Here is a 19645-nt window from a genome sequence, read left to right on the forward strand (position 1 = left end):
CAATTTAGAAAACTTTATTTTTAAATCTTTTACAGCATTTACCCTCTATCCACTCAGAAATTTCCTTCCTATGAAGAACTAGGAACAGCTAAAGTGACTGTGCAGAAGTCTGATGATATTCTTCATGATCTTGGCCAAAAGAGGAACGAAACAAATGGCATACTCCAGGTAAGGTGGGAACAAAATACTAAAATTAATGATTAGTAAAGGTAAAAATTGCAAAGAAATAAAGTTATCAAGACAGAAAGCAAGAGGAAGGATGAAGACAAAGCATGGAAAGACATGTCAGCCCAGCCTGTTCCCCTTACAAAACTATTCCAAAAGCCCTCATCAAGTGATTTCTACTTACTACTTACTACTCCTTGGCTAAGACTGAGCCACATGGCAACCTGTAGCTCTCCAGCTTCTGTTGGAGAGGAAGGAAGGCGGAAGGAGAACTGTGAATGGCCCTCGTTTATCCGGTTGACATTGTATGCTCTGCCTACCTAGAGCCAACTTGCTCTTATTTTGTTTTAGCTTTCTTCACCAGATAGAGCTTTTGTTGGCCACTGAACTGCTGTGGGCTTCCCAGCCCCATTTCACTGAACATTCACATTAGTGCTTCTAAATGGAAAGAAACTTTAGTTGCCAAGTATTCTTTTATAGCTCTTCAATTTGACAAATTGATTCCTTAGACTATATTGTCATAGTATATGTCCCAAACTATAGTAATAGCTCTTATTTGGATTAAAATATTAATATGAGTTTTACATAGTAACATTCTTGCCTTTTTATCTTTTAAGCCAAAAGAATCTCAGACTGTGTCAGGGGTTGCTGATCTTCCACAGAATTCCATTAAGCTTCAAATAACCAATACGAGATCCGTATTGAAAGATGCTGAGAAGATTTTGAGAGGAGTACAAAACAATAAAAAAGTACTTGAAGAAAACCTGGAAGCTATTATTCGTGCAAAGGATGGAGCTGCCATGTATTCATTTATCAATGCTCTATCTACCAACAGGTAGGACAGGATGTTGGCATCCCAAGATTTTTTATGAAACTGCCAGTTTACAGGCTCTCATAATTTTTTTTCTAAGTGCTTCATTTTGTTTTAGTGTGTTTTAATGTTTAGAAAATGCTCTTCATTGCCTTTGACATGTGGACTTATTATAAAGTTGGAATTTGGGTATGTACATGTTGCTATTATTTTTCACAGATGTTAATTTTCCCTGTTTTTTTCTCTCCTTGGTACATTTCTTCTGGGATCTACATGTGCTTTTCAAACATTCGATGAAACTAATAACATTGGTTTTTCATTTTCAGATGAAGGATATTGGGCTACACAATAGATTCAAAACTAAGTAAGAGATCTATTCTTAGGAGCTTTAATGTTAATTTAAGAAAATTCTTTTTTCTGTTTTGTAGAGAGATGTCAGAGAAGATTCGGATCAGAAAGGCAGTAGATAACTGGATTAAAACTATTTCCGCAGAAATTCAAGTAGGTATTGGAAAAAAACAGAATTAATTGAATTCTTAGGAGATAACATTGATTACAATTTACAAGTATCACACATATTCTCAAAATATTCCTTTTAAGTCCACTGATAATTCTTAATTTCACTGTCACCCTTTATACTTACTTAGTAATAAGTTTCATTTTACTTAACGTGCTTTGTCTCATAAATTATATTATGGCTGTTAACTGGAAAATTGTGGATAATAACTAAAATATGAGTGATTTGAAAGAAAATTTAGCAAAAGCATTTAGAAAAGAAAGAAGTATACTTACAAAAAAAGTATCCTTTAAAAAAAAAAGACAGCAGATTTAGAAGCATTGGCTTACCAAAGTGAAAACATCAAAGTTACTTAAAAGGAAAATACTCCACAAGATTTTTAAGGTTACTAAGTTTAGAGAAGTCAGTTCCAGCTGGAAAAACTGCCACTTTCTCACCTTCACAAAGCTCATGGTGTATCTTCAGACATTAGCATTGCAAAAATCCAGGACAGTTGTTTTTATTAAGGGGTCAGTAATTTAAAGGAAATTCTTAAAATTTTATGTATTTGAAGAAGCAAAACTAGACAGGGTAACTCATTTTTACCTTGGGATGCAAAGTGTTTTTTTCCTGACTGTAAGATGTGTGTATATGTGTACTCACAGTGGTAGAAGATGAAGTGTTAGTTTTTTTCGGTTTTGGGGATTTTTTTTTGTTTCTTTGGGTTTTTTTTGGCTGCACCATGTAGCTTGTGGGATCGAACCTGGGCCCTCAGCAGTGAAAGCACAGAGTCCTAACCACTGGACCTCCAGGGGATTCCCTAATATACACTTTTAAACACTGTTGTTTTAAGAATATATATCTCTAATGTGGTTATAAAGAATTTATATTAGCTGCTATGTAATGCGCCAGAAAAAAAGTGAGCTAAGAGTCAGAAGACTTGGAGTTCATATCTGGTTCTGCAGAAGACTAGCAATATATGTCACTCTGTAACTGTGGATTTCATGCAAAATATGCTTGTTTAAACCTACATGTAACTTTAATTTATAAATAAATCTCAGAGTTTTATTACAAAATTGTTTACTTTTTGGAAACTTTTTTTTAATTTAATTTTTGGAACAGTTACTATATTCATATGGTTTAAACATCAAGAAGTGTAAAAAGCTTTATAATGAAAAGTTGCCCTCTTATCCCTGAACATTGTCTACTATTTCTCATTCCTTCTGCTCCATAAAACACCAGTCTTTTTAATTTTTCGTTTATTCTAAAAAGAATTTTTATTCATATGTAAACCAATATCATTTACTTGTAAAGCCTTTAAAACTGCGAAATTATATTTCTATAGCAGCAGAAAATAAATTCTAGTACTTTTGATGTGAAAGCATTACTACTTGGATAGATTTTAAGTAATTTTAATTTTGGTTATGTTAAGGATGAACTGGCAAGAAAAGATTATGAACAAAAGAGATTTGATCAGAAGAACCAAAGGACCAAGAGAGTTCAGAACATGAGTAAAGATATTAAAACCAACACACAAGACAAAACGGTAAACAGCTCTGTAATTCCAAGAAAACATTCTCAAAAACAAAAAGAGGAGCAAATTAGAAATCCACCTACAAGGAGCATGCCTGCTTCAAGCTTACAGAAAGAGAGAAAAGAGGTAAGATCCTAATCTGGTTTTGTGATGTAAATGTTGCATTATAATTGATCATTTTTTAAAGATATAAATAATGAAATGACTATGAAAATGTTTTAAAAATATGAATGACTATACAAATGTAAACCATCTTTAAACTATTGATATTTAGAGTTTTGGATATCCATAATGTAGAAATCACTGCACAAAGTACACAGTTCCTTCCTTCTGACATCTCACACTTATAATCACAGTACTTCAGTTACAGCAGGTATATCTAGAGATCATCTAGTACAAAAATTAGATCCGCTAGTTCATGGTATTCAAAATTGTATTTCATCTTTGTATGTTGTACGTGTGTGTGTGTGTATAAATTTTAGTTTGTTTATTTTTCAGTTTAACAAATGTCTGTTTAGTGCCTAGTGATTGAGAGGCATGGTACTAGATGCTAGAGGGAATTTTTTGGCTGCTCTAACTAAGCTGAAACTTTGTTAATGCCAAACATGGATTGTTGGGCAGATTCATAAAGCATCTGATTAATTCAGTACTTAGTACTTAGTAGATGCTCAATAAATGCTACCTTTCTGTGGCATTTAGATTATGATTGAAGGTGAGATCAGGAATGTAGGAAATTATTTAAAGACTTGGTTTATGTTATTTTACTGTACTTGACAGTTATTACTTTCATATGTAAAATGTGTTTAAACTTACTTTTTGTTGCTGAAAGTATGCTTAGTAGTGTAAGAACCTTCATGTGTTTTGGGTGGATGATTTTTGTATTTAATTTTCATACTTTGGAAAACTTTACAACTGTAGTTTGAGAACTATCTCCAGAATTTAAGAGCCATTCAACATAGAGGACTTTCCTGACCTGATCATTCTTAATATAGTACTTAAGCTGACAAAAGGAGGTTTTAGAAAAATAAGTGTTTGATAACTATTTTGCTGGTGAGTTGAATAACTTTGTATACTTAGGGGTTTTTGAAAGCAACCACAGTGGTACAAGACAAGGATTATATGTTACAAATCTATGGAAAACCAGTTTATCAGGGTCATCGCAGCACTCTTAAAAAAGGACCATATCTCAGATTTAATTCTCCATCTCCTAAGTCCAGACCACAGAGACCAAAAGTAATAGAACGAGTTAAAGGTAAGGAACCTCATTTTTTGGTGATAAAACTCATTTTTTGTGGTATTGGTTTAATATGTAAAGTTTAATTTTTGCTTTTTATTACTTATAAATACTGTTCAAATTATGTAATGCTTAGGGATGGAAACATTTCCTTTTAGGAAAGTAGGGAAAAATAGACCAGATTCAAGATAGGATCAGTGGGAAAAAATAGGATTCGGTGGTATCTTCAGATAAAGCATGATAAAATGTATGAGATGATGACTTTTAAGCAATTTAAATTATAATCTAGGGAACGTAGACATTTCCTTGCAAAGCTTACTCCATCATGTTCTTTATGAACAGAACGATAAGCCATATGCTGTACATTATCATAAAAGTGCTTATGGGCACTTTTGCAGTTTGGTTTGTCCTCAAAGAGCCTTAGTTAGGAAAGGGGAAAATTTTTTTTGTTACTTTTATACACAACTAAAAATATCTTTATTTATCACTATATGTTTTGACTCACACCTACCATTTCACTAGTATATTTAACTATAACTCTTAGTTAAATATTGAGTCTGTTGACTTTGGTTACATTTTGAAGTTTCTCAACTTGTGCTTTAGCAGTCTGTAAGGCACTTTGACAACATGCCATCACTCGTGGATCCCAACTCATTTTCCTTTCTGATCCTTTCTGGAAGTTAGAGCTATGGCAGTTGCTTTAGTTTTCCTTCCTTTCCTTTCCAAAAGTTAGTTGATCATATAGGGTGTCAGTTTATCTAGAAATCCTATAGATTTTATTTTACTAGGCTTGTGGATGATATTTACCTTAATATTTCCTTGTTTCTTAGAGCTTGCTATTAACTTATATTTGGGGTTTGGAAAGCCTTTGCAAAAAATAAGTTAAGGTTTTAAAATACTTTCAAATCCAAAAATCACTTTATGAAGGAACCCTTTTAATGATAGAAGTGATTGAGAACTTATGGACCCAGGCTCCTCCTTGGGCCTTGGTGCCTGTTATTCCCTCTGCCTGGAGGGCTTTTCCCTCAGACCCTTGCATGGCTCACTCAGTTTTTTCAATCTCTGCTCTTAGCTCCTCAGAGAGGTCTATGTTGACCATCCTATCCAAAATTTTATCACCTAGCCCTCTCTATTCCCTTGCTCTGCCTATTGTTCCTCATAGCACTTTTCACCATCTGACATTATACTTTTATTTGTTTATCAATTTTTTTCCTTACTAGAGTGTAAGCTACATGAATACAGTTGGTTTATTCAGTACTTGTAGTCCCTGTGTCTGGAATGATGCCAAGCACATTTTAAATGCCGAAAAAATATATTTTAAATAAACATTCAAGGGGCTTACCTGGTGGTGCAGTGGTTAAGAATCCATCTGCCAGTGCAGGGGACATGGGTTCAAACCCTGGTCCGGGAAGATCCCACATGCCGCAGAGCCACTGAGCAACTAAGCCCATGTACATCTGACTTTGATATTGTTTCTAAAAAATCTTTAAATACATTTTAAAAATCTTTAAAAGCATTAAAAGTGCTTACTATGATGTTACTATTAGACACGGTCTACATTCACTTCCCCCTCTGCCTTTAAGTTTCTGAGCATTAGAAGGGAGAGAAGTTACTGCTAGGCACCTTTCAGATTCTATATAGCACCTACAGTACAAACATGGAAACAAAGGTATCCGTACCACCTCAGAGGCCCCCTCCACTGAAGAACCATTTGTTTGTAGCAAGTAAATTAAATGGCAGTGTTTTCTGAGGTGGTTGCCTGGAAGCCCAGAATTCAAACTAATCTACTGTATTATAGTAAGAAATAAGCAACAGCATCCCTTTCAGACTAAACAAAACTGGGTGGAAACTAAGAAAAAGAAAAAGAAAACCTACCTTAGGTCTAGCTAAGGTTCAGTTAAACATATTTTTAAAAATACCTTTTATGTGTCCATCATTATTATACTAGGTATTGTGAAGGCCACAGAGAGTAAGACATTGTCTCAATCCTCTTTAACTGGAGGACTTCCCTGGTGGCACAGGGGTTAAGAATCCGCCTGCCAACGCAGGGGGACATGAGTTCAATCCCTGGTCCAGGAAGATCCCACATGCCATGGAGCAACTAAGCCCATGCACCACAACTACTGAGCCTGTGTGCTGCAACTACTGAAGCCCACACACCTAGAGCCCATGCTCCGCAACAAGAGAAGCCACTGCAATGAGAAGCCCACGCACCACGACGAAGAGTAGCCCCCTCTCGCCACAACTAGAGAAAGCCCACATGCAGCAACAAAGACCCAACACAGCCATAAATAAATAAATAAATAAATAAATAAATTTATCAAAAATAAATGAACATTCAAGAAAAATATTCCTTCAATTGAATGAATGAATACTTGAGAACATGATAAAAAAAATATAGATGTGGTACTAAAATTTTTCTTCCTAGGATCATAAAACTATATTTAAAAGTCTAGATTTATAAAACTACTCTTATATTAAAAGTAAAAATGTAGAAATGTCAGGTATTTATTTATCAATAGAAAAGATTTTAGTTTCTTTTCCTTTACACTTTTAGTTTTCTCCACTTTTGTCAGGTTCCACAGAAATTTATGTTCTTCTCCAGAGAGACAGATAATCAGAAAAATTTCTAATTATTTAAGAATTCAGGCTTTAATATCTATATAGATTTACTAAATAGTGATTAAAAAATGTATAATGTTATTAACTTCTGCAAGGTTTTAAAAAGTATAGAATTTGATTATCTGCACATAATTTCAAAGGATAAAGCCTGGTTATTCAGAATAATGAGAGGATGAAAAAATTTTCAATTCCAAAAATGATCATTAGCTTTTTTATACTCATAGGAAAAAATGTAATGAGTTAAATAATACCTTCTGAATATTCTTTTGAATCTTTATTCAACATTTTTTTCTAGTTATTGTATCTTTTCTATCATAGTAGTTGCACAAGTTGTTACATCTATTCAGAGGTTGAAAAACCATGACCTGCAGGTCAGCTGCGTGTTTTTATAAATAAAGCTCTGTTGGAACATAGCTATACTCATTCATTTAAGTATTGTCTATGAGTACTTTCATGCTACAACAGCAGAGTTGAGATGTTGCCCCTGAGACCACACGGCCAATGCTAAAATATTTACTCTCTGACCAATTAAGAAAAAGTTTGCCAACCCCTGGTTTACTTATATTTTGGGGCCCTGTAACCTTATTATATAGAATGAGATCTTTCTGTGAGGAAGGGTTGCTATATTTGTAGATGACTGCATAGTAGATGTTCAAACAATATTTTAAAATATCTGCCATTGGTGATTATTATAGGCACTAAAGTAAAGTCAATAAGAACACAAACTGACTTTTATGCAACAAAACCTACAAAGACAGATTCTAAACTGCAACATACCATAACTACACTGTCTCCTGGTGATCAGCAGTATTTGTTCAGCCCAAGCCGGGAAATGCCTACTTTTTCAGGTACACTGGAAGGTCATCTAATTCCTATGGCAGTTCTTTTAGGTAAGACCCAACAAAATATATGGGGTAAATTTAAAAATTCTAATCAGCAATAGCAGAAATTACAAAGTGATACTGACATAGTAGTCACCTACCTTTTCCTTTATGTGTTGTTTGTATTTGTGAATAGGGCCTCAGAATGTGTCTTTGTGTAGTAGCAGTCTCTGAAATGATGCTATATTTTCACTTACAGGAAACATTCTTTTGGTATTTTATAGTATATTGCTGTAGATGAAATGAAATTAAAATAATGTTTAGACGTGACAGACATTCATAATAATTAAAGAACTTAAGGATTTTGATTGGTTTAATATCATCATATCTTAGGAGAAGTACTTTGAATTACCTTTTATATACTTTTGGAATAGGCCGTGATAAGTAAAAATTATGTAGTTGTGTGTTCTAAGCTAATTGTTATTAACTTATTTGAGGTCTCTCAGACCCATCATTGTAAAAGTTGAGCAAATAATTTTTGTTCTCACACTAGCTCTTCAAACTTTGTTAGCTATTTTTTTCTTTCAATGTCACTGCGATTCTTAATTTTGATGAATTATTTAAATGTGAATATTTTTCAACATAAGAGAGAATTTTTTATTTTTGATATTATGGGTTAATGGCATGTCAACTTGGTAGCTGTCTGTTCAAACATGTTTTCTACTAAAATAATAGCTGATACTTATAAAGTCCTTACGGTGTGCCAGGGACATAGCTAAGCACTTTATATATATTAACTTATTTAATCCACTGTATAAAACGCATGGTAATGTACCAATTTTATAAATGAAGAAACTGAGGCACAGGAGAGTTCAGTAATTTGTCAAAGGCCACATAGCTAGAGTGGAGCCAAGATTCAAACCCAGGCAGTGTGACTTTAGAGTCTGTGTTTTTAATGAATGCACCGCACTGTCCCTCTTTACTTTGAAATTTAGGAAACAAGTGGAACTTTTGAAGTGAAAGGTAACAAAATTTTGACAGCTATGATAGTTAGCAGATAGTTGGCCTACGTGCTGTTTATTGGTAGTCAAACACTAGTATTCTGTTGTCGGTTTTATTTCTGTCTGTTGCTGCTCTATGAAGATTTGAGAATAAAAATAATACAACACAATGCAATACACTTTAGTGTTGGCTTTGCCACTTACTATCATAACCTTTGGCAAATTAGGTTATGTCTCTAAACCTCTGCTCCCTCAACTGTAAAATGTGGATAATATTAATACTCCATAGGCTTATTTAAATTAGATAGCGTATGTGAAGTGTTTAGTACATATGAGCGCCTAATGTTAGTCGCTGCTAAAAGGATGACATGGTGAGTATGAGGACAGTGGTGATGATAGAGGAAAAGGTGATTGCAGATAGTGCTTTCCTTTCCTATGAGAAGTTAGGCATAAAGATCTAGGTTTTAAATTAGAATTTTCTCTTTATTTCTGAAATGGTTGACTCCTTTTCCCCCCAAATTTTTTAGGACAAACCCAAAGTAATAGTGATTCCATGCCACCTGCTGGAGTAATTGTAAACAAGCCACACCCTGTAACAGTGACTACTTCTATTCCACCATCATCTCGAAAAACAGAAACTGGAGTAAAGAAACCTAACATAGCAGTTGTAGAAATGAAGTCGGAAAAAAAGGACCCTCCTCAGCTTACTGTGCAGGTATTCAGTGTGCATGAACAGAAAAATTTAAGGAAAAAAATATTTGGCTTAACTTTAGTACTTAAAATCTATTATATTGCTTCATGAAAACTGTGCTTTCATGATGGGTCTTTCCTTCTTTAAAACTATGATATTAATGTGATATTGCTATCCTTGTTCTGCATGATTTAAGCTACCTTTTCTAAGCTGATAACTCATATCCAGGTGAATTGATGATATTCCAAAGGGAACAATTCAATAGTTATAATTAATTTTAAAAAAAGGCTTAATGTGTTTGTCTTATATAATTAATACTTTATACAAACATATATAAGAGGACTTGAATGAATGGAGAGAGAACTTATAATGTGAAGCTTCAATATTCAAGATGACAATTCTTCCTAAGTTAATGTATAATTTAAGTGAAATTGTATTAAAAAAAATAAAAGCCATGATTTTTTTAAAACTTGAACTTTGGGATCATTTTGACATTTGAAAGAACAAAGGTTTAGAAAAGTTAAAGTGTTTTGATACTGGTCCTATTTCAGAAATAGCCTTGGTTATTTAAAAAGAATGTAATATGTGATAGATAGTTCATTAGTCAGTGGGAAATAGGGTTATTTTAAATGAAATAATGTATGTTATAATTAGTTAGCAGTGTGGGAAATAGATCGGTTTTAGACTCTAAACTTTTACTGTATAGCAAGTGAGTTCCAAATAGGCAATAGACTAAAGTGTAACTACAAAATATAAAAACATAGAAGAATTAGAAGATAATTGCATGTAGTCCTTATCAAAAATGAAGCTAAGTCTGGATATGAGAGGAGAAATCTTTGTTATGATAGAAAATAGATTTGAATCTATAAAATCTAAAACATATATGTAAAAGGTTCCTAAATGAAAAGGAAAACAATATACAGTGAGAACATATGAAAGGAATATGATAGAAAGTTTTAATTTTTAAATATAAAAACCTCCATAAATTAATAAGAAAACATAAGAGCAAATCCAGAAATATTCAAAGAACATGTATAAGACTCTACAGAAGAGGAAGTTACAAGCAATCAAATTGAGTAATTTAAATCTTGCTAGTTACCAAGGTAATGCAAATTAAAATAACAGTAATATACCTCCATTTAAAAACTGTTCTTGCTGAAACACTTCTGATATCTAATTTGGGTGAAAGTTGGGTAAAACATAATTAATTATGTTTTTGATGATGGAAATAGAGCTCTTCATTGCATTTTGGCAGTAATTACCAAGAATCTTAAATATTTATGATTTTTGGCTCAAGAAGTTAGTCTAATATCTGGCTATCTAGCATAATGAAATAATTCAAAGTTCAGGGAAAAAACTCCTATGTATATATGAAGTTTTTTGGAGTGATATATATCTATCTATCTAATAGTGAATATATAAGGAATATCCTAAATGTTTACCAACAGGAAATGATTAAATAAGGCATGTATTTTCTTGAAATACTATACACTCATTTAAAATACTATTATGAAGTCTATATGGAAGTATAGTAAGGTGTTTATGACCTAATTACAATGGAAAATCAGGAATGAAACTGTTTTAGATTTTAGCTATGCATAAGTGGATAGTAAAAACATAAAGGGAACAGTGAAAATGATGTTGTCTTAAGATAATAGGATTCTTTGTGTTTCCCTTTTATTTTCCAAATTTTGTAAAATATGCTTTCATAATTTAAATTTGTTATCCATTGACTTTGCAATAAAAAGTTAAATATCTTATTGATACATAGATTCACAAATATTTGAGTCAAAATGATGAACTGAAAGCTGTATGTTGTATTCTGTTTTAGGTATTACCCAATGTAGATATCGACAGCATTTCAAATGGTAGTGCTGATGTTGGTCTATCTCCGTCTAGTCCCAAAGAAGCATCTCCTCCTCCTCCTCTGAAAACCTGGATACAGGTATGTTCAGAAATGTATTCTATATCTTTGAGCAATGTCTGACTATAGATTTTTAACTAATGTTATTCCATGCAAAGTCTTCCATTATAATATATTTTAATAATTTTGGCATTAAGGAAAAGATTCAAAACAAATGTGAAATTGCTTTCTTTAAAAATTCATTAATTTATTTATTTTTGGTTGCGTGGGTCTTTGTTGCTGCACGTGGGCTTTCTCTAGTTCCATGGAGTGGGGGCTACTCTTCGTTGCAGTGTGCAGGCTTCTCATTGCGGTGGCTTCTCTTGTTGCAGAGCGCGGGCTCTAGGCTTTGGTAGTTGTGGCACGTGGGCTCAGTAGTTGTGGCATGCAGGCTCTAGAGCGCAGGCTCAGTAGTTGTGGCGCACGGGCTTAGTTGCTCCGCAGCATGTGGCATCTTCCCGGACCAGGGATCGAACCCATGTCCCCTGCACTGGCAGGCAGATTCTCAACCACTGCTCCACCAGGGAAGTCCCTGAAGTTGCTTATGAACTCGAAAAAGAAAGTTTGTTTAATATCCTTACGTTTATAAATGTTCTGAAAATGATAATCCTTAGTGTAACTTTTTGGTAACTTAAGTTGTAAGACTCATATGTGAAGAAAGAATTTCTGTCTCTTTGGAGAAGAATCTTGATTTAAATGGGAATTAAATTATAGTTTTCCTGAATGTGAATTTTATAGTGACAACTGGAGTTTATGTTTTGGGTTGTTACTTTGTCGTCATACTATTGGCACGATGCAAAAATATGCATTTCTTTTTGATATTTATTTGCTGCTTGTGACTGAATGACAAAATTATGACTTTACTACACAGCAAAATAGCACTGTAACATTTCCCCAGGTTTCATCTATTGTAAGCAAATTTGTTCATTGAGGATACAGTTTTAAGGAGAGGAAGAACATCAGTTTTTCACAATCAGAAATAGTAAAATAGAACTGGCCCTGAATGGCTCTTGTGCCTAATTTTATTTTTCATCAATAATTTTTTTAACCAGAAGTTTATTAAAACATACATGATTACAAATAATTTTTTGGACTGTTCATCATTCTGCTCTCACGAATTGTCTATTGTGGGTTTTGGTGACCAGATTATATATAATGAGGCCTAGAGGCTAAATTTGTAAAATAATTATTTTGTTTGTCTTTCTAAATTATTTGATTCTGTATCTGTCTTTTTGTGAGTTTGTATATGTGTAAACTTATATATCTATACATATAAATGCATTTCTTTATCTTAATTCTAGGAGAGAAATCACAATTATATCAACTTGATCAATTGACTTAAGTTGCATTGTTGGTGGAGTCCTTGATAGAAAAACTGATACCTGGTTTTTTATAGCTATTGAAATGATAACTTGGAGACTAGCTTGGATTTCATTTACTAGTTAAATCAAGTCTGAGCAGGATATCAAAATAAAACATAGGGGCATGTAATTATAAGCTTATGCTATGGTATTATGATAAATTAGGTATAAATTAAAAAGACATTAAACACAACAAAAACTTTCTGAAAATGCTTTCTTAGACTCCAGAATTTACGAAGGCAGATGAAGAAGAGGTGAAGTTTCCAGGAACTAACTTCGATGAAGTAATCGATATCATACAGGTAACAAAGCTTAGCAATCATGTGAATTTATTTTTCAACTAGCATTTTTTTACGTGACTTGATTATCTTTTTTTTTTTTTTAAGACTTCATTTGTTTTTAGAGCAGTTTAGGTTCACAGCAAAATTGAGAGGAAGGTACAGAAATTTTCTGTATGTTCCCTATCCCCACACATGCATAGTCTCCCCAATTATCAACATACCCCAACAATTTTGACTTGTTAAAATTGACACATCATAATCACTCAAAGTCCATGGATGACCTTAGGGTTCATTCTTTATGTTGTACATTCTATGGATTTGGAAAAATGTATTCATCATTATGCTATTATACAGAGTATTTTCTCTGCCCTAAAATCCTCTGTGTTCTGACTATTCATCCTTCCCCCCTACCCACCCCAGTCCCTAGCAACCACTGATCTTCTTACTGTCTTCATAGTTTTGTCTTTTCCAGAATTCAGTATATTTGGAGTCATACAGTATGCAGCTTTCTCAGATTGGCTTCTTTCACTTAGTAAAATACACTTACGTTTCTTCCATATCTTTTCATGGCTTGACAGCTCATTTCTTTTTAGCACTGAATAATATTCCATTGTCTGGATGGACCACAGTTTATTTATCCATTCACCTACTAAACGACATTTTGGTTGTTTACAAGTTTTGGTAATTATGAATAAAGTTGCTATAAACATCTGAGGGAATTCCCTGGTGGTCCAGTGGTTAGGATACCGTGCTTTCACTGCCAGGAGCCCAGGTTCAGTCGCTGGTCAGGGAAGTAAGATCCCGCAAGCCACGCTGTGCAGCCAAAAAAAACCAAACAAACAAAAACAAAACAAAACCAAACATCTGGTTTTCTTCTGTGGACATAAGTTTTTAACTCCTTTGAATAAATATCAAGGAGCACAATTGCTGACTTAACATGGTAAAAGTATCTTTAGATTTGTAAGAAACCACTGAACTGTCTTCCAAAGTTGCTGTACCATTTTGCATTCTCACTAGCAATGAATGATAGTTCCTGCTGTTTCATATCCTTGCCAGCATTTGATGTTGTCAGCATTCCAGATTTTGGCCATTCTAATAGGTGTGTAATGGTATCTTATTGTTGTTTTAACTTACATTTCTCTACCTCAACATAATAAAGGCCATATACAACAAGCCCACAGCAAGCATCATTCTCAACAGTGAAAAACTGAAAGCATTTCCTCTAAGATCAGGAACAAGACAAAGATATCCACTCTCACCAGTTTTATTCAATATAGTTTTGGAAGTCCTAGCCATGGCAGTCAGAGAAGAAAAAGAAGTAAAAGGAATCCAAATCGGAAAAGAAGAAGTAAAACTGTTACTGTTTGCAGATGACATGATACTATACATAAAAATCCTAAAGATGCTACCAGAAAACTACCAGAGGGACTTCCCTAGTGACACAGTGGTTGAGAATCTGCCTGCCAATGCAGGGGACACGGGTTCGAGCACTGGTTCAGGAAGATCCCACATGCCACGGAGCAACGAAACCCATGCGATGCAACTACTGAGCCTGCACTCTAGAGCCCGCGAGCCACAACTACTGAGCCCACGTGACACAACTACTGAAGCTCGCGTGCCTAGATCCTGTGCTCTGCAACAAGAGAAGCCACTGCAATGAGAAGCCCACGCACTGCAACGAAGAGTAGCCCCCACTTGCCGCAACTAGAGAAAGCCTGCATGCCGCAACAAAGACCCAATGCAGCCAAAAATAAATAATAAATAAATAAATAAACTAATTAATTAAAAAAAGAAAACTACTAGAGCTCATCAATGAATTTGGTAAAGTTGCAGGGTACAAAATTAATACACAGAAATCTCTTGCATTCCTATACACTAACAACGAAAGATCAGAAAGAGAAATTAAGGAAACAATCCCATTTACCAGTGCATCAGAAAGAATGAAATACCTAGGAATAAACCTACTTAGGAGGCAAAAGACCTGTACTCAGAAAGCTATAAGATGCTGATGAAAGAAATCAAAGACGAGACAAACAGATGGAGAGATATACCATGTTCTTGAATTGGAAGAATCAATATTGTCAAAATGACTATACTACCCAAAGTAATGCACAGATTCAGTGCAATCCCTATCAAATTTCCAATAGCATTTTTCACAGAATTAGAACAAAAAATTTTACAGTTTGTATGGAAACACAAAAGACCCCAAATAGGCAAAGCAACCTTGAGAAAGAAAAACGGAGCTGGAGTAATCAGGCTCCCTGACTTCAGACTATATTATAAAGCTATAGTAATCAAAACAGTATTGTACTGGCACAAAAACAGAAATATAGATCAATGGAACAGGATAGAAAGTCCACAGATAAACCCACACACCTATGGTTACCTAATCTATGACAAAGGAGTCAAGAACATACAGTGGAGAAAAGACAGTCTCTTCAATAAATGGTGTTGGGAAAACTGGATAGCTACATGTAAAGAATGAAGTTAGAACAGTGCCTAACACCATACACAAAAATAAACTCAAAATGGGTCAAAGACCTAAATGTAAGACCAGGGACTATAAAAATCTTAGAGGAAAACACAGAATGCTCTCTGACATAAATCACAGCAAGATCTTTTTTGATCCCCCTCCTAGAGTAATGAAAATAAAAACAAAAATAAATGAGACCTAATGAAACTTAAAAGCTTTTGCACAGCGAAGGAACCCATAAACAAAACGAAAAGACAACCCACAGACTGGGAGAAAGTATTTGCAAATGAAGTGACTGGCAAGGGATTAATCTCCAAAATATACACATAACTCATGCAGCTCAATATCAAAAAAACAAACAACCCAATCAAAAAATGGGTGGAAGATCTAAATAGATATTTCTCCAAAGAAGACATACAGATGGCCAACAGGCACACGAAAAGATGCTCAACGTCACTAATTATTAGAGAAATGCAAATCAAAACTACAATGAGGTATCACCTCACACTGGTCAGAATGGCCATCATCAAAAAATCTACAAACAATAAATGCTGGAGAGGTTGTGGAGAAAAGGGAACCCTCCTACACTGTTGGTGGGAATGTAAATTGGTACAGCTACTATGAAGAACATTATGGAGTTTCCTTAAAAAACTAAAAATAGAGCTACCATATGATCCAGTAATCTCACTCCTGGGCATATATCCGGAGAAAACCACAATTCAAAAAGATACAGGTACCCCCGTGTTCATTGCAGCACTATTTACAATAGCCAGGACATGGAAGTAACCTAAATGTCCATCAATGGAGGAATGGATAAAGAAGATGTAGTACATATATACAATGGAATATTACTCAGCCATAAAAAAGAACAAAATAATTCCATTTGCAGCAACACAGGTGGACCTAGAGATTCTCATACTGAGTGAAATCAGACAAAGACGAATATCGTATGATATTGCTTATATGTGGAATCTAAAAAAATGATACAAATGAACCTATTTACAAAACAGAAATAGAGTCACAGATGTAGAAAACAAACATATGCTTACCAAGGGGGAAAAGAAGGGGGAGGGATAAATTGGGAGATTGGGATTAACATATACACACTACTATATATAAAATAGATAAGTAATAAGAACCAACTGTATAGCACAGGGAACTCTACTCAGTACTCTGTAATGACCTGTATGGGAATAGAATCTAAAAAAGAATGGATATATGTATATGTATAACTGATTCACTTTGCTGTACAGCAGAAACTAGCACAACATTGTAAATCAACTATACTCGAATAAAAATTAATCAAAAAATTTACATTTTGCTGATATATGATGTGGAGCATCTTTTCAAATGCTTGTTTGCCATCAGTACATCACTTTTGGTGAGGTGTCCATTAAGGTCTTTGGCCCATTTTAAAAATTGGGTTGTTTTCTTATTATTGAGTTTTAAGAGTTTTTTTTTGGTATATTTGGGATAACAGTTTTTATCAGAATGTGTCTTCTGCAAATATTTTCTCCCAGTCTGTAGCTTATCTTCTAATTCTCTTGACATTCGTTTTCACAGAGCAAAAGTTTTTAATTTGAATGAAGTCCAGCTTATCATTATTATTTTTTAATTAATTTATTTATTTATGGTTGTGTTGGGTCTTCGTTTCTGTGCGAGGGCTTTCTCTAGTTGTGGCAAGCGGGGGCCACTCTTCATCGCGGTGCGCGGGCCTCTCACTATCGCGGCCTCTCTTGTTGCGGAGCACAGGCTCCAGACGCGCTGGCTCAGTAATTGTGGCTCACGGGCCCAGTTGCTCCGCGGCATATGGGATCCTCCCAGACCAGGGCGCGAACCCGTGTGCCCTGCATTGGCAGGCAGATTCTCAACCGCTGCGCCACCAGGGAAGCCCAAGTCCAGCTTATCAATTAGTTTTTTCATGGGTTGTCCCTTTGGTCTTAAATTTAAAAAGTCATTGCCATACCCACAGTCATCTATGTTTTCTCCTATGTTATCTCTAGGAGTTTTATAGTTTAGCATTTTACATTTAGGTCTGTAATCCATTTTGAGTTAATTTTTGTGAAGGGTGTAATCTCTGTGTCTAAATTTTTTTTTTGGCCTGTGAATGTCCATTTGTTCCAGCACCATTTGTTGAAAAGATTATCTTTGCTCCATTGTATTGCCTTTGCTCCTTTGCCGAAGATCAGTTGACTATATTTATGTGGATCTATTTCTGGGTTCTTTGTTGTGTTCCATTGATTTATTTGTCTGTTCTTTCACCAGTACCACACTGTCTTGATTGTTGTAAGTCTTCAAGTTGGATAGTGTCAGTCCTCCAACTTTGTACTTCTTCAATATCATATTAGCTATTCTAGGTCTTTTGCCTCTCCATATAACTTTTAGAGTAAGTTTGTTGATATCTCCACAATAACTTGTTGAGATTTTTATTGGAATTACATTGACTCTATAGATCAATTTGGGAAGAACTGACATCTTAACGTTATTGAGTCTTCCTCTCCAGGAACGTGGAATATCTCTCCACTTATCTAGTTCTTGATTTCATTCATTAGAATTACGTAGTTGTCCTCATATAGATCTTGTATGTGTTTTGTTAGATTTATACCTAAGTATTTCATTTGGGGAGGGTGTGCTAACGTAAATGGTATTGTGTTTTTAATTTCAAATTCTGCTTGTTCATTGTTGGCATATAGGAAAGTGATGGACTTTTGTATGTTAACCTTGTATCCTACAAACTTGCCATAATTGCTAATTAATTCCAGGAGTCTTCTTGTTGATTTTTTCAGCTTTTCTACATAGACAATCATGTCATGTGCAAAGATAGTTTTAATTCTTCCTTCTCAATCTGTATACCTTTAATTTTCTTTTCTTGTCTAATTATATTAGCAAAGACTTCTAGTACAATGTTGAAAAGGAGTGGTGAGAGGGAACATCCTTGCCTTGTTTCTGATGGTTGAATATCTTTTGACCATCAGTATTATGTTACAGAGCTTTGAGAAACTTCCTTTTACTTTGCAGTTAAATATATTTTTATTTTAAAATTATAAGTTGTTATTCTGTAGTACAGTATTATCTTCTATATCACCTAGCTACCTCCATGAAACTTAATGATTGTTAGCTGTTTCCAACCTGCATCTCCTCTCTCCTGCTTCTTACTTCCTTCTTCCTTATTGTTTCCCTTGGTTTCCCTCTCTCCAGTCTGTCCTTTCTTCATTCTATTATATTTGTCTGTTTTCATTTCTGGATTATTGGCAAGTTCGCCTGTTAGTTCATATTGAGGAAAAAAGTTGTGAGGGGTCTAAAATCCAAGGGAAGGGCCCATATAGCAGGAAGAGATATAGAAATGATAGAAATGGTTAAATAGAAGGAGGGAAAAAGTAGCTGGAAGTAAAATATAAAGGATGGGAGAAAAGATCGTAGAACATAGAGACTACTTGAATAATGATGTGTCAATGAACTTTAAAGGAGACATTTGTTCATATTTCTTAGACTTTCAGAACCAAGACTAGTTTTGTCAATCATAAAATAAAATCCTATTTTAAACATTAAGAGATATGCACTACATTAATGTTACTTGCTCACCAGTGTGTCTGCTCATGTGAGCTCGACGTGAATGTTTTGAAGGTAAGAATGTAGCAAAGACATTAGACAACTGTTCAATATATAAGTGAAAGGAACATTGTAGAAATAGCAAAGAATTTGGACTTCAGAGACAAGTGTTTCTATCCTTGCTCTGCCACTTAATAGCTGTGGACTTCATTTTTCAATGGGACAATATTACTGAGTTATATTTTTTAAAGAGCCCTAACTTTTTTTGAGATACATATTGCATTATTTACAGATAAAACGATATGGTATCTGTGGTTTATTTCAAAATGGTGTGCAAAGGGGAAAGTGGATGGGGGAAGCATAGATGACACAGAGTTCGTTATGAGTTGATAATTGTTAAAGCTGGGGAACAGGTAAGTGGGATTCTTATTATTTATATATAACAGATATAGTGCATGAGCACTATTTTGTTCACTTTTAAACATGTATATTTTTCATAATAAAAAGTTTAAAAATTCCGGAAGTAACTCTTTTGATCATGATGTGATGGTACAAATAATGTGTAAGATGATCTAACTGCATATTTAAATGTAAATTATATGTTCTGTAAGAGTAAGCAGTAATATTTGGAAGTGTTAGCTTTGCTATGATAATAAATTAATAAATTTATAGAGGGAAATGTTAATAATGTTTTATGTAGGAA

At 34.3% G+C, this 19645-nt stretch overlaps 1 protein-coding gene across 4 annotated transcripts in view; it reads left to right on the forward strand.

Moving 5' to 3' along the window:
* The window catches only part of KIAA0586 (KIAA0586 ortholog), a 105297-nt gene that overhangs the window by 20749 nt on the left and 64903 nt on the right, over positions 1-19645 (forward strand). For 3 of the 4 annotated variants that reach the window (XM_059914319.1, XM_059914317.1, XM_059914318.1), the window contains exons 11-19: positions 36-168; positions 783-1000; positions 1405-1477; positions 2905-3132; positions 4084-4258; positions 7558-7752; positions 9212-9399; positions 11207-11320; positions 12861-12941. In XM_059914319.1, coding sequence (XP_059770302.1) covers positions 36-168; positions 783-1000; positions 1405-1477; positions 2905-3132; positions 4084-4258; positions 7558-7752; positions 9212-9399; positions 11207-11320; positions 12861-12941 — 1405 coding nt within the window. The remainder of the gene's footprint in view (positions 1-35; positions 169-782; positions 1001-1404; positions 1478-2904; positions 3133-4083; positions 4259-7557; positions 7753-9211; positions 9400-11206; positions 11321-12860; positions 12942-19645) is intronic. The other variant, XM_059914320.1, reaches the window with a different exon arrangement.

Source organism: Balaenoptera ricei, chromosome 2, assembly GCF_028023285.1.
Source record: "Balaenoptera ricei isolate mBalRic1 chromosome 2, mBalRic1.hap2, whole genome shotgun sequence".
Lineage (NCBI taxonomy): Eukaryota > Metazoa > Chordata > Mammalia > Artiodactyla > Balaenopteridae > Balaenoptera > Balaenoptera ricei.